Source organism: Artemia sp. Qi Xiang Cuo, chromosome 7, assembly GCF_049724085.1.
Source record: "Artemia sp. Qi Xiang Cuo chromosome 7, ASM4972408v1, whole genome shotgun sequence".
Taxonomy (NCBI): domain Eukaryota; kingdom Metazoa; phylum Arthropoda; class Branchiopoda; order Anostraca; family Artemiidae; genus Artemia; species Artemia sp. Qi Xiang Cuo.
The window spans coordinates 77,887,553-77,903,309 of record NC_142800.1 but is presented as its reverse complement, the minus strand read 5'-3'; the positions used below and the strand labels follow the sequence as shown (position 1 = coordinate 77,903,309).

Below are 15,757 nucleotides of genomic sequence, written 5' to 3'. Positions count from 1 at the left end.
TTTTTTTTCATCTTACCGTTCTGGGAGATAACTAGATTGTGCTGATAAACCTCCTGATCTCCGTTCTGGAACTTTTTCAATTAATTACGGAGTGCCTCAGGGATCTGTCCTTGGGCCTATTCTATTTATTCTTTTTATAAATGATTTGCCAGAAGTTTTGCCTCTTTGTAAAATTATAATGTTTGCTGATGATTTAGTAATTTTTGCTTCTCACCGGGACCTATCAGTTCTTTTCCAGAACCTTGGAAGTACTTTACTAACTGTATCTGTTTGGTATTCAAGGAATTTACTAGCTCTTAATGAAAAAAAATGCCAGTATATGTTATTTTCGCGAACTGGATCAGTAGTGTCAGATACCTTCTCTCTTTTTTTGAATGGTTTTGAATTAAGACGGGTGGATCAGTTCAAATATCTTGGGATTATTTTAGATGAAAATTTGTCGTTTCATAATTATGTAAAAACACTGTCGTTAAAAATTTACCGAAATATTGGCATGCTAACTAGTCTTTGTCACTTTTTTACTAAAGCTATTCTAAAATCTATTTATTATTCTTTCGTCCACCCATATTTTCTCTATTGCATTTCGGTTTGGGCATCTACCTTTCCGTCTGTTTTCAAATCTCTTCAAATACTTCAGAATAAAGCAATGAGGATTCTTTTTAATATTGATTGCAGAACTTCAGTTAGACACCTATATGGGACTTCAGGAATTTTCTCTTTGGACCAACTTCATTTAATTTCTATTTCTAGTATTTGTCATGATTATCCATATAGTAATTTACCTGTAAATTTCTTCGGCATTTTCTCAACTAATTCTCAATTTCATAATTATCATACTACGCATCGTTCAGACTTTTCGTGCGAAATTCGCCCGACATCGAGAGCGGGATTCAGCATCCGTCACATTGGCCCAAAAATCTGGAACTCAATTCCTGCATCAGTTCGAGAATGTAGCAACAAGCGACATTTTCTAAGACTGGTGAAGAAATATCTTATGACATGCTAAGCATTTTTTTCATTAGGATTTTCTTTTTCGTTGTTGTAAAATATAGTTAGAAAATGGCTGTGTATTTTCGTTGGCAATATTTTCAGCGCTAAAGTATGCCACCAGGCATGTGCGCTGTTTTGTGACATTTATTTATGTACGTGTTATAAATAAAAATATTCTACTCTACTCTACTCTACTCTAGCAGAGGAAATCACCACCTCATCAATATTTTCCCAGCTAAAGCATAATCTTGAAGATGTAATGCTTACTACAAAACATCAAGTGAATCAACTTAGTTTAATGAAGCTTTAGAAGAAATTTTTTATATTAACCGTTTCTTTTGCATGAACTGCTTGACTCTTTAGGAGCAATTGCGCCGCCACGCAATGTTGCTGTCCTCGAAACTGGGAAGCTCAAATACATGATTCGCTATCTCAGAATTTTTATCGATAACAACTTAGCGCACTGTCGGACAAAATTGCAGTTTGTTCCATAAAATGGCAGAAAAAAACACTTTGTTGTGACACAATCTTTTGGGCTACTTAAAAAGACAGAAGAACTTTTAATTTTCATTAAATAAGAAAAACGCCTCTCAATTTCTTAGGACTATTGATTCTATAAAATCACTTCCGAAAAATAGCAAAAAAAAATGCACACAAACAAATATGCATCCGTGATCTTTTTTCGAAAAAAAAAAATTATTTCACATTTTGGTAGATAAGAGCTTAAAACCTCAAGAATTGTTTTCTCTGATCTGCTGAATTTGATGATGGATTTTTTACAACATTAGGATTACTTGTCCTCCAGAGGATTGTTGTCCCCCTTTTTCAAAAATCAGGGAAATTGTCTCATACTTATACCTTTTGATGGGTAAGTTTAAACTTGATGAATTTCACAAATTTCGAGTTACAAAAGTTGATTCTTGATGAATATACGAGTTGCATCAAGACTGGGCTGGGTAATTGTAGACAGAGAAAAGCCAAGACAGATAGTCCAAGTAATTGAGAGGCAAATGTTTAAATGGCTGGGGCACGGGTAAATGGGCCCAGTCTTGATGCAAACTACTGCCCAAAATACTTGATAAATTCAATTCAAAATCAACTCGTATTTTTACCAAAACTCTTTTTTTTGGAGTTTACGGTTAATATTAGTCCAGATCACCTCTAAAGTTCGTTATCACAAATCGTTTGAAAATAAGTTTTATTCACATGAACATTAACTTACAACAACATCCTAATTCAATATCCCAATCGCCATAATTTCAAAGCCAACTTTTTACAAGACAAGATTTATCGATATTTCTGTTTATCGTTTATCATTTTCTAAATCCCTCTTAATGTTATGCAAAAATCTATCTTAAAGTGCCAAGGAAAAAAAAAAAAAAAATTGCTCCATGTTACCCATCTAAGGGTTTCTTTTCTTCTCTAATCGTGTTCAACGTCACTTTTTCATAAGCATTTCCATATTGGATACAGGGGCTTAATATTTTATGGGGCAGGAGGCGGCAGCGTCCCCCTCCAGACGCAAGTCCCCCCCCCGACCTCTGGTTGCGCTCCCCCCCCTCCAGCTGTAATTTAGTTTCTGCAAACAAATCTTGTCAAAACTAAGATAAGCCTGCATAATTCCAGTATCCAGAGAAACCGGTCAGATTTCTTTAGCTTATCTTTGCTTTTATGGTAATATTTGGATCATTTTTCATTTTTCACTGTCATTTTTACTTGATTTGGGAAACTTGGCTCCAACTTGCCCCCTCCCCCCCCCCATGACTTTGACGAAATTACACCACTGGTTGAATAGTGAGAATAAATAAGTAAAACTAATTAGTTAAATTTGACAACATTTTCGTTCGTTGAAATTGAAACATTAACAATGCATTCATTCCCGAAGACAACTAGATCTTCAAATGAAAGCTATACCTTCTCATCTTACAGATGAAGGTTTTTTCGATCAAAAACTGCCGCTTTTTCTAATCTAATGAGATTTTTCTAAAAATCTAAAAATAATTTTTCTAGGTTGAGTAAGTTTCGGTTAACCAATTCAAACAATCAGACTTCATTTTCACTATCATTGGGACGTTTCAATTCAAACAATCAAACAATTCAAACAATCAAACAATTCAATTCAAACAATCAGATTCCATTTTCACTATCATTGGGACGTTTCAATTCAAACAATTCAAACAATCAGATTCAAACAATCAAACAATCATTCAAACAATTCAATTCAAACAATCAGATTTCATTTTCAGTATCATTGGGACGTTAAGTATGGCGTTTATAATTCAATTCCATTCTTGTTTACCGATTAATTCCCATCTTTAGACAAACCTTTAATCCCTCCTTCTTATCTCAATAACCTTAATATATATTTATAAGCTTACTCCAAAATTTTAACAGTAATTACATATACATATATATTAGATATGGGTTTAATGGCCCTTACCTGAAAATATTGTGCTCTTTTCGCACCTTTTCTTTGGTTTCCTTCAGTTTATTTTTTTCCATTTTTGTCAATTTTGCTTTTCGTCTTTGCTTCCTTGTTTTGGCTTTCATGTGATCTCTTGAACCCCGGTCCAGTTTAAGATTCTTATCTTCTTCAGCAATACCCGAATCAGCATCATCATCATTCTCATCGCCCAATCCTTGGCACATTTCAGCCATCCAATTTTCCTTTAAGAAATCAAATTTTTAAGTATTGGACAATTTTTAATTAAAGCAGTTTTCGTCTTAAAATTTAGTTTTTTATTTTAAAATTAATTCTAAATTTTCACAGTTCAAATACCTGAAACAACCAAGGCTACATGGTTACCATTTATTATAATACTTGCCAACCCATTTATTAAATAAGTTCTAATTCACACATTGGCCAAGGTATTTCAAAGGTTGCTGAAGTCTTTTTTTCCATAATAATTGGAAACTAAATCCACTTTAGCCATATATCGTCAAATTTCACTGGAGTTACTAATCTTCACTTTTACCCATACTTTCACAAAAATATATTTACTAAACACAACAGCTTCCTTTATTTCGGCAAGTTCAAGCTTAGTTCAAGCTTGTGTTCAAGTTCAAGTTCAAGCTTTTAGTTCAAGTTCAAGCTTTCCACTTTTGGAACTAGTATTTAGAATAGCGAAATCAAACACGAGTTTGATCAATGAAATTGAATTTCAGTTATTTATAAAACTTATTTTAAATTAACTAGGAAATCAAGGCTCCTACAGCAATCATTTTATCAGTGTGTTTTTTTTTACTTTATTTATTTTATTTTTTCTACGCTATTATTTCTATGTGTACGAATTCAGTGCTGAAAGGGTCACTACATGGTAAATATTTCATTTCTCTTTATTTATTTATTCCATTTATCTTCTTATTGTACCTAATCTTTAAATATATGTAATAAATACGGAAGTGCCTATGTCTCAACGTTAATAATAATAAAAAAAACACTAGCAATCCAGTGGTGCTTTTCAAAGCCCTTTTGCCAACGTTGTCACATACCAAGTTTCGAATGGAATTTGTACAAACATTCAGGTTCAGAATTGATTAAATAACTTAATGCAAAGATATGAGGATCCAAAAGCTTAGATGCCTAACTTTTGCAGCCTTGTCTAACAACAGTGACATCAATCACACTTTTCGCTGACAAATTTTGTACCAATACAAAAAAGGCAGTGAGAGAGCCCCCTTTTCAGCTTCTGACTAAAATATGGACTGATGATGTAGTATCTTGCGAATAGAGGAATGGTTTTATTGTGACACTGCATATAAATGCAGAAAAGACTATCTTAGCCTCGTTATTTTCGCTTTATGTCCTTTAATTTCTAAAGTGTAAAAGAAAATTAAAACTACTGAAATTTAAAAAAGTCAAAAATGTACAGCAAAATAGGATAAATTTTTTTAAATTGATGATAAAAAAGATGAGAAATAAGAGAAATATTATAATATGATAAAAGATCATATTATATGAAAACGGCCCTTACAGAAACTGCTCTATGAGACAAAATCGATGCTGGGAGATAAGCATATTCATTTTACAGCTTTTTTAGCCAAATTGGACATTGAAAAGCCAAAGCTTAAAAAAATAAAACATATAGACTTGATATGTTTTAAGCAGCTAAATAAGAACATTTTGCCATCCCTAATAGAACTGATCTCAGAAATAAAAACCCTACCTCTGTAGGCAAGCCCGCGACATTTTTAATCATGTCTTCAACTTTCCTATTGATTTTAGCCTTTGCTTCTTCCTTTTCCGCTTCAATTAGATGAGCTTTGAGCATCAAGTTTTGATGATCAGCAAAAGTCGGATTATATGATTGGCCAGGATCCGGCACTTCAACAGCAGGCAACTTTGAAACTTTATCTAAACGATGTCTCGGCCGATCCATGACTCGATCACAAGTGCTTTCCAACAAGTGCCTGAAATCAATAGGCAACATTATTTCATAAATAATTATTTAAAGATGGGAGTAAAGCATGTCATATGATTCTATATATCGCCACTTATAATCAGAATACCCTATAAAACACTCAGGGCCAAAGAGCATTGTTTTCCACAGGGATAAAAGAAAGCGAAAGATGACAAAGTCTATTTCTGAATAGGAAAAAAATAGGAAGAATTTAGCCATAGAAACGTGCAATCTTCATATACTCTTATACAGAGCATATTTTCGAACATACGCGTACGTAAGTCTAACCTTACAAAATCCACCTGTCAATCAGAGAAATAGTAGTTTTCTGGGAGTCTTTCAAGTTTTGTGAGGCGGAGGGCCTTCGACTCAATATGGAGGGAGGATGGATTTCCCTCCTATTTTCCCTGTTTCTCTGTATTCTCTGCTTAAGTGATGCTTAACTATCAAGTCAACTAAAAACAAGGAGCTGTTTCCTATGGTGCCTCATCTTCATGTTCCATGAAATCCTCGTGTTTATAAGTGAAAGATCTAAAGTCGACCTGGCCAGCAATGACAAAAACAAAGAGAGAGAAAAATCTCAAGATTAAGAAAACGAACAGGACTACGGCCATTATAAGTAAAAGAAAAAACTAAATCGACGCGGATATTTCGCCTGTATAAAACAAGGCGTCTTCAACACTAAGAACAAACTCAAACAACCTTAGATTAAATAAAATTTGAAATCAAGAGAAAAAACAATATCTATTTATACAATTGTTACTGTTGTGATTGAACACCACAGAAGCTAAATAGAGTAGCAACAATTGTATATATAAATATTGGGGTTTCTATTTCTTCGTTTAGATTTTATTTAGTTTTAGGTTATTTTAGATTTTATCTTTGGTCTTAGCGTTGAAGACGCCTTGTTTTACACAGGCGAAATATCCACGTCGATTTAGTTTTGTCTTTTCCTTCTACGGGCTGTTTGTTTTCTTAATCTTAACAATTTTTTCTCACCTGTCCAACTTGACCCTTGTCCCAACAACAATGGACATTCTGTGGTAGCATCCTCTTTTCAACCCTTGGTCTTTAGCCTATGTAATACATTCCTAGATTTGCTTTCACAGCCTAACCCCTTTTTGTGCAAAAGACCTCACAGTATAGGCGTCTTCTCTTTGCTAAGTGGTTTGGAATTACCATGGCAGCTTTGCAGCAAGTATCCCAGATAGCTCAACCCGAATTTTTCACGAATTATATTACACCTTAAATTGACCAGCTTTGGATTTTGATCGATTGTCATTGCTGACTGTAAGCAAGTAACGACCTGAGTCAAAAGGTCTGAACTTCATAAAAAATGGGGTTTTGATAACAATTTATTAATAAAAAAAATTCATATTCTTATGGTGAATTTAAATATGTGAAATAAATCAAGTTTAAAATTAGCCATCAAATTCTGTGTGTCCCGTGTACATGCTAAATTCCTGTGTTCTTAGCTTGGGGGGGGGGAGTTAAGCCGAGCTTAAGTGTTCCTCTCAAAATAGAGTAATTGCTGCTCGTTTATGAGTTAAATTGTCACTTTGATTATGGAGATAGTATATAGCCTGTTTTGTAAAATGTGAAGAATACGACATTGGACTTTACAGTTCCTACCGGCGGTGCTGATCTCCGTTTCTTGGCGCTTAAGCCAGGAAGTGCAATGGGGGGTTGGGGGCCAACCATCCTGTGCTTTCGCACACCCTTCCTGTTTATCTTCCCCAGATTTCTCCAGGTACCCATTTAGAGCTGGGTCGACTCTAGCTGAGCTTACAGAGTCACGCCACTGACCCATGTTCCAAACCAAATAATTGAGTGCACTAGGATTCGAACCCGCGCCCTCTCAGACAAAGAATCCTAAATCCAGCGCACCAATCCAGTCGGCTAGGACTGGATTTGTGCGCTTTGGCCAATGTTGGCTTTGGCCAGTGGATTTTACCGACTAACTGGTCATTTTTACTGACATATATGAGTGATATTGCTATTAAGATTACTTTTTTGTTTGTTGTTTTTTTTCGACTGAGACCAACCGTCAATTGTCATTTGAAAAAAAGAACGTGCTGTAGAAATATACACCATTCGCTCACGTATTAGATTTTTTTGGCATGTTACGGGGGGTTTGAACCTGAAAAGGGTAGTCTACTATTTCAAACTACTTTTATTCACTTAGCGCAGCTGTCTAAAATATACCGTTGACAGATTTGTCATTTTTAAGCGTATTTTTAACACGACTAGAAAATACTATATATTCTTTCAAAGTAGCGTTACTACCAAAAGTATAAAAATTAAAACAAGCGCATTTTTAATTTCAATTTTAACTGAAGGCGTATTCAGGCCTAGATTAGTGTGTAGGACATAATCTAGATAGAAACAAAAACACGTAAACAAATACAAGCCTTTGGAAAAAGCAGGTTCTTTTATCTCCAGCCAAATGTGAAGCAAAAATTAAAAAAATATATACAAATTACAAGGATAACGTATTAAGCTTTTAACTACCAAGTTTGGAATGTATCCCTTTTTTAAGAGAACAACTCGAGTTTCATCTTCTGTTCGTTTTGCGCAATCCTGTAATACTAATGTTTAACGTAACAAGGATTAGAATGATCTGAGAAGCTCTAAGCAACTGTTAAAATGCTGACAATGTTACAAATATTGTAAAGCTAAAGAAATAGAGTTGTTCAGTTCATTTGCCATAAAATGAGCTAATATCTTCTGAAAAAATAACACTCTGACGAAACCTTCAGTGTTTCATAACTTTAAGCAAGAGTACTTCAGCCCCCCCCCCCCAAAACAAAAAACAGCTTTGAATGGTAGGGTAGAATATCAATACTGGGATCATGTAATCTTTAGTTTGATGCCATGATGACTATCACTATAAAAAAAAAGGTGAAAAAAATATATAAAAATTTAATAAAACCCAAATTTACCTTTTTACTTGGGGAAACAAATCGGCAGAGTTAATTTTCACAACTTGAGGCTGTCTTTCTAGGGGAGTTCCATCAGACCAAATATCATATGCTTTCCTATCACCATCAGAGGAAATTTGTGGCACTCTGGCAGGTTTCGGCTTGTGAGCAGCAAGGTTCTTTTTTCTCAGATACCTGGGAAGACTTGGCTTTCCAGTATTTCTAAAAGTAAAATATTAAGTGGCAAACACCAATTTACACAATGGCTGATGAGACAATGGCTTTTACCATCATTGGTGGCTGGTAGCAAGAGTACCATCAGGAACTTTTACCGGGGGCAGGGGGTGGAGAGAAAGAAGTACTGCCAGGATTTTCCTTTTATCAGGATTTAAATGGGAGTATGTCACATTTCCGTTTTTGATAATTTATTTAAATGTCTTCATTTTCCTCAGGATGGGGGTACCAACGAAACCCTAGCACCTCCCTAGCTGGGCTCATCACTGGTAGTTCTCAAGATTTAACATTAATAGTACTAGGTCCTAAATATTATAAACGGCATTAGTAAACAGCTATGCCCTGATCGATTACGGCAAAAAACAATACAATAAGCGCTACAATAATCATCGAAAAACCAGAAAATGATGGAAGCCTTTCAACTATGCTGAACAAAATAGCTATCTGAAAATTTTGATCGGACGATTTTGGGAAAAAAGTGACGTGGGAGGGGGCCTAGTTGCCCTCAAATTTTTTTGGTCACTTAGAAAGGGCACTAGAGCTTTTAATTTCCTTTAGAATGAGCCTTCTCTCGGCATTCTGGGCCCACTGGGTCGGTACGATCACCCCTGTAAAAAAAAATTAAACAAATTAACACGCATCCGTGATCTTTCTTCTGACAAAAAAAAATCAACATTTTTGCAGAAAGGAGCTTGAAACCTCTACAGTAGGGTTATCTGATACGGTGAATCTGATGGTGTGAGTTTCATTTAAGTTCTATGACTTCTAGGGGGTGTTTCTCCCATTTTTTGAAAATCAGACAAATTTTGTCAGGCTTGTAATCGTTGATGGGTAAGTCTAAACTTAATCAAACTTAATTATTCGAAATCAGCATAAAAATCTTATTCTATTGATATATCTGATTGTATCAAAATTCCTTTTTTTTAGAGTTTTGGTTGCTAGTGAGCCGGGTCGCTCCTTACTTACGCTCGTTACCACGACCCTGTTTGATGTATGGAACGAACAAAATGCATAACTGTGATACAGGAATAACGCCTCCGTTTTCTCTTGCTTTTGTTTTTGTCCTAGTCCGACGATTTCACCATATTGCTAGGAAGTGGTAAGGGTCTAATGTCCGCGGTTTCTACCAAAAATGGTTTACCTCAAGTCGGATTGATTAATGCGAAATTACATTTTGGAAAGCAGCGTATAGTTCTTGCCTGGGGCCAAAAAGGACGTTTTTCGCTAGTAATTGAGCCAGAGTCTACAGTGTGGGAGTTGAACTGGTGTTTTATCGTCTATGGCGGAAGAGACTATCTGAACTTAGGCACCTAAGCTTTTGCTCCATTGAGCCATGTTTCTGCTTTCGACTGGAAATGAACGACGGTTACCTGGCCCAACCACAATAAAAATTGGAGCGTTCACTCTGCTCCTATGTAGGTTGGCTCACGGCAAGAACATCTACTTTTTGGAACTACAAGTGAATTTTTCAATGTTGATCAATAGTCTTTGATGAGCAGGTCAAATTATATGAAATCCGTGTTTTTCGTATAAAATTTCGATGGTGTGGTATACTATTGAAATCAATTTCAAGGGGTTGATAACTTCACTGCTGTGGTAGCCATTAAAAAAAACAGGTGGTTCAAATTTTAAGACAATGGCGGGACTTGCAAGCAACAACTGGCATTTATGCCTTGGTCATCTTTGCAATTAGAATTTGGCCTTTTTTGCTAGCTGGTGCACCATTGCTTCTGATGCATTTAAAGCTACGAAAAATCTGCATTCATGTCAGCTACGGAGAGGGAAGTGCAAGTAAGAATAGGTTGTTGGAGCACAGCCATCTTCTTGGCTAAGGGGTTCGAGACTCCTACAAACGAGTTTATCTTTTATTTGATCAAAAGAATTGGGAAAACACAATTAAAAGATAAGTGAGGGAGTCTTAATTAAGAATCACTAGTTAGACTAGGGCCGTCATCATGGATGAGGAGCTATGTACTTCTACTGACAGATGTTTCTTTTATTTATAGCAGCGTCTATCTATAGTAGTATAATTATGAAAAGCGACGGATAGTATTCTGGTACCAACTTGGTTATATTGCTAGTTTTAGCTTCCTCCATTATATACGCCATTTAAATTTATATACACCATTAATTTACACCATTTCCTTTGTTTCACATATATTTGAGGGCAAGTAAATTGTCTCCGTGCGGTTACGCAGCGATTATAAGTAAAAGCGCACTGCAATGACGTAGTTCCCCAATAACATGGTTGCACGTTTAATCCGTAACGATACCAACGGTTAAAAAGGGTAAGGCTCAACTGGCTATAAAATCAATAAGTATATCTTTTTAAACCCCTTCTTCTACCAGGGTCATCTTCGACTATTGGTTTAAACAGAATGATAAATAGCAAATGAAGCAAATGACACAGACATTGTGGTCATCTTGCTTCGGTCTTTTAAGACGATTGAGAAGCAAGGCCATGCCAACCCTAATGTTTTGGTTCGCTTGCGGGACAAAGTCATTTCGATCACTGAACTTGAAAATAGACTCCCGCCATTTCTAGTGAATTCAATTGTGTTTTTGCACTGTTTCACCGGAAGTGATACTGTGAGCTTCATTTTCTCCAAAGGAAAGAGGACGATCCTTCGAGTAGCCGTGCCGTGGTTACCTCAAATATCTGCTCTCAGTGAACAGATTTTGGTTCAAATCGACCGAGTAGTTAAGCTTGAGGAAGATATTATGAAGCTATGTTTGCGAGATTTTGATCGCCTCATACAGGAAATAAGAGGAATTTTCGTGTTTGAATGACCTCCTCGTTCACTTGTTCCCTCGCTGGAAAACACTGAAGAGCCTGCATCCAACCGACGACTCGTTTGACTTACATGTGAAAAGGTGCATTTCCCAGTGGTCCATTATTCTGCTGGCCCTTACGCCTCGCCCCACGTACCTTTCTCCGCATGATTTTGGATGGGAGATGAAGAACATATGCATAGTACCCATTAAATCAACCCTTCCTGCTTAGCCATCCGGTATTCAGAAAACTTTACCATAATGCAAGTGTAAATCTTGTGGACAAAAATGTCGATGTGCAGATAGATGTTGCGATATTTTTTGCTCTCTTTGTGGGAAGTGCTGCGAGGCCGAAGCTGATTCAGATGAGGAATAAATGTGCGTGACTTGAAATGAGGGATACTAGGAAAAAAACAGGAATGAATTTGGGAATGTGAATATTAAATAAATATTGTTAGTTCTGACTTTGTTTAGTGTCTTTACCTGCGTCATTGCTGCCATTTTTTCTAACTCATCGTGTTAGTTTGTTATGAAGACATTCTATGGCCTCTATCTCGTATTTGAGCAGAGAACTGCACCTCAAACTTTGTGGAAGACGCATTTTCTTGCATGAAACACCAAATGTGTCAAGTTTCGGAGTGTTCCACCCCTCGTAAGCAAGTGCCGTTGGTATTTTTCGAATCAGCATGGTCATTTTAGGGTGGGGGGGGGGGGACGTAGGCTAATTCTCGTGTCTGCCCCATTCCGCCGTGGTATGTTTCACATTTTCAACACCTGGCGCCCGGACTAAAAGTTCAACTCGCTGCAAAGTCAATACAATATTTTTAAATCTCTTCCTCAGATTCCACTGCGATTTTTACGGATAGCGAAGACGAAGACCAAAACAAGGGGTTAGATACTTGTGCCAATTTGTCTGTTTTGTTTGTTCCCGATACGTTTAAAAGTACATTACATGTAAAAATTTTAAAATTCAACTGGCATACTGCCTAAGCAACATAAATTTAGTTTCGACTTCAAATGGTTCAATATTTTTTGGTATTTAAGAGTTTAGAGTTATTAGTTTATTTTAGAAGCAGTTAACTTTATTTTATTCTTTTATATCATTTATTTTATAATTCTATTTTATTCTTTTATTCTTAGTTCTTTGGTTGATTTGGTATTTGGTTTTGAGTTCATTTAGTTTTCTATTCAGTTCCTTTTAATTGTCCACTAAAAATTTTATAATAAGCTTTAATTTCAAAAGTTGAACTCGTTATTATTCTTAATAAAACTATAATTAGGTTAAAACTTTTAAGTACATCTTGAATCATTAAACGGATATTTTACTAAGTTTTTTAAGATCTTAATAAATTACTCAATATCAATGTATCTAATCAAATTATTCTGAAGTTCTTTAAGGTAGAGCCATATCCGCTAACACCAATCTCACCACTCAACCTCAAACATCAAATAACTTCATTACTAAATAACAAAAATCTAGAATTGATTTTGGGTAAGTGGAGAAGAAATTGGAACCTTTTGCTTATTTTAAATAAATAAACGCACGAATCTGTTGTTATTTGGGAAACATAATAATTCTTGTCCGCCTTCATCATATGTAAATATAATGATTCCCTCTATCTTTGTTCTTTGTTTTTTCCTGTCCTGTGTTTGTGTCTACGCTCTCTTAACCATGTTTTCACTTTGCTTTCTGAACCTTCATTAATGGTTGTTCTTTCTCTCATTATTATTTGGTTTTTACTTTGTCTAGGTTACTTGAGTTGACCTTATGCATCTTTGCGATTTCTTTTTTTTTCCTCTTTTTGTCATATTGTTGATGCTGTTTTGTATTAATATGATGTTCTTCAGTTTCTTTTCATTATCAATTCGTTGTCTATACTTTTTTTTACCCTGCACAAGATTGGCTTCCAGGGTTTTAGTTTATGTTTTTTTATAGTCAGTAGTAAATAAATGAATGAAAGAAAATAATTAATAAGACATCATTAAGAATTGTTAATAGTAACTGACTTCTAAAATGCACTCTAAATAATTGACACGGTTTTATTATATAATTCTCTTTTCAAAATACCATAGGGAAAGCATGCCTTAATTATATTGGCTCTCCTATATGCAGTGGCACCAATTTATGAAAATGTAGAAGGGGGAGGGGGTACAAGAACTGTTTTTAATCAAGATACAAAAAAGGCATTTTCAAAATCAGGAAGGGGGGATTTGTTTCTTTTTCGACTTCTCAAATGAAAATACCAGAAAGAGTACAATCCATAGTTTAGGGGACAACTGCTGTCCCCTTCGATTGGCGGATCTGCCTACATGACGTCCTCTTTTCAACCAACTATATTCTTAGTGGCTTACCTAAGAAACATATAGTAGAAAGAGAAGAATATTGTAAAGACTTGGTGGGGGGTCTTGGAAAAATCTCCCTTTGCTGTTGATAGTATTCAGTTCAGCCATCTATGACCAAGGCTTGTTAAACACCATAGACATAAACCAATAAATTTTAACACCATAACACCATTTTAACACTATATTGGCACGAACCAATAAATTTTAACCAAAAATTTAGAGCGATCAGTGCCTCAGAAAAATTATTAAGTCATATGATTGATACTGCATGCTTTAGATTTTTTATTTACTTTTTTGTACTATATTATAAAAGCTGTAAATACTTATATTGAACTCATTTTCACGGAAGTTATGAACTATAATCAGTTGGCAAAATAAAGGTGTGCCAGCATTTAAGCTACTGCCCGCGTGTGGCAAAAAGCAAGTCGTTTTTCTTTTGCAATCTATCTCATGACGGATCATTATAGGAAAGCCTTCAAGTCAAAAGTTCATGAAAAACTGTTTAAATACACTTTAATTACAAACAATGACGAAATAAAAATGAAATTTTTATTCTTTTTCTTTAGATAAATGTTTAAATGTCTACTTGTTTCCCAGGGCGAGGTAGCAAAAGTGGTAGCAATAAATACAAAAGTGTCAAAACAGTTGCTTGATTATGCAGATTTTTTTGTGACATGTTATAGCATTTTCATTTAGTGAGAGTGCTCCGTCAAGTATACAGAACCGTACCCTGGATTCTTTATCCAAGGGGGGGGGGGGGATTTGGAGTAACTTTGAAAGCTTTGGATCAGAATAGAGCTTTTCAGGAGACCCATATCTTCCTCATCTTACCTCCCGTATATATATAAATACAAAAAAGTGTATATAAATACAAAAATACAAACACTTTTTTGTATTTATATTTACGGGAGGTAAGATGAGGAAGATATGGGTCTCCTGAAAAGCTCTATTTAAGGCTTGATCTTTCCAGTGTATGTTGAGAATTCTTTGGAGACATGCATTTTCAAAGGCCAGAATCTGACGTTCTTGCTCCGATGTCACAAACACAATACTGCTATCAACGTTGGCAGATGATATTTGTAGCAAGAGGCTGGTAGGACATTTTTCAGATATCAACGTTTAAGGCTTGATCTTTCCAGTGTAAGTTCAGAATTCTTTGGAGACATGCATTTTCAAAGGCCAGAATCCGAAACTCTTACTCTCCATTGTGTACTTCAGAATCAACAAAATATTGCTATTGAAAAGTTTAAGTTTGACACGAAGTAAAGTCATTTGGTTGCCAGATTCTCTTTATTCTTTTGAAAGCTCCACTTACTTGCCCTGCACGTGAAGCTACTTATTTCTGCAATGAGCCAGTGTTTTCAATCAAGCTTCCCAGGTATTTAAATTCGACCAGTCGTTCCAACTCTTCATCACTGCACTTGGTCTGATGACAAAATTCAGAAAATCTCACTTGGGCTGAGTCCTAGAATCCCAAGTCCAGAAGTGGCCACAATTCTTCTGAAAGTATTCTACAAGGGTATAAAGGTTGGCAATAATATAGAAACACCTGAACTTCTTGTAAGGTAAACAGACAAACTTCCTGATTTTTGAAGAAAATAGTGGATGTAAAATAGTGGAGAAAATAGAAATCAGTTGAATCAATCAAACAATAACTTTCAAAAAGTAAGGTCAAATATCAAATCCTACAAATCTACAGTTCAATCACCAAGCCCAACTATTTTCTTTTAAATATTAAGGAAAGCTTTTCTGGAAAGCAATTGTTTACCTTACTACTGTTAATGCCTCAGCAATAGTAAGACAATAGTATTGTAAATAAGTAACCAATGACAAATACCTTTTAGAAATAGGATCTTGGACAGCAGTAAGAGGCTCAAGAATTTTAAAACACCTTAGTGGACTTGTACCCCTTTTTGTTTTCTTCTTTTTGACAGGCTTCTCTTGTGGGGTACCTTCTTCTGAGGGTGTATCAACAATAAATAGTTCCTGATCAGCCTTTCCTTCAAATGACCCACTGTAAAAGAATAAAAAATGTGATTTCATAGTGGCAGAATAAAGAAGTTTAGACTGTCTACAAAGAGACAATCCAATAAATCA

At 35.4% G+C, this 15,757-nt stretch overlaps 1 protein-coding gene across 1 annotated transcript in view; it reads right to left on the bottom strand.

Moving 5' to 3' along the window:
• Positions 1-15,757, bottom strand: part of LOC148950715 (ribosome biogenesis factor Nop53) — a 57,053-nt gene that overhangs the window by 31,638 nt on the left and 9,658 nt on the right. The window contains exons 3-6 of the mRNA XM_089091927.1: positions 15,498-15,674; positions 8,333-8,533; positions 5,157-5,400; positions 3,431-3,657 (exon numbers count right to left, since the gene is read on the bottom strand). Coding sequence (XP_088948053.1) covers positions 3,431-3,657; positions 5,157-5,400; positions 8,333-8,533; positions 15,498-15,674 — 849 coding nt within the window. The remainder of the gene's footprint in view (positions 1-3,430; positions 3,658-5,156; positions 5,401-8,332; positions 8,534-15,497; positions 15,675-15,757) is intronic.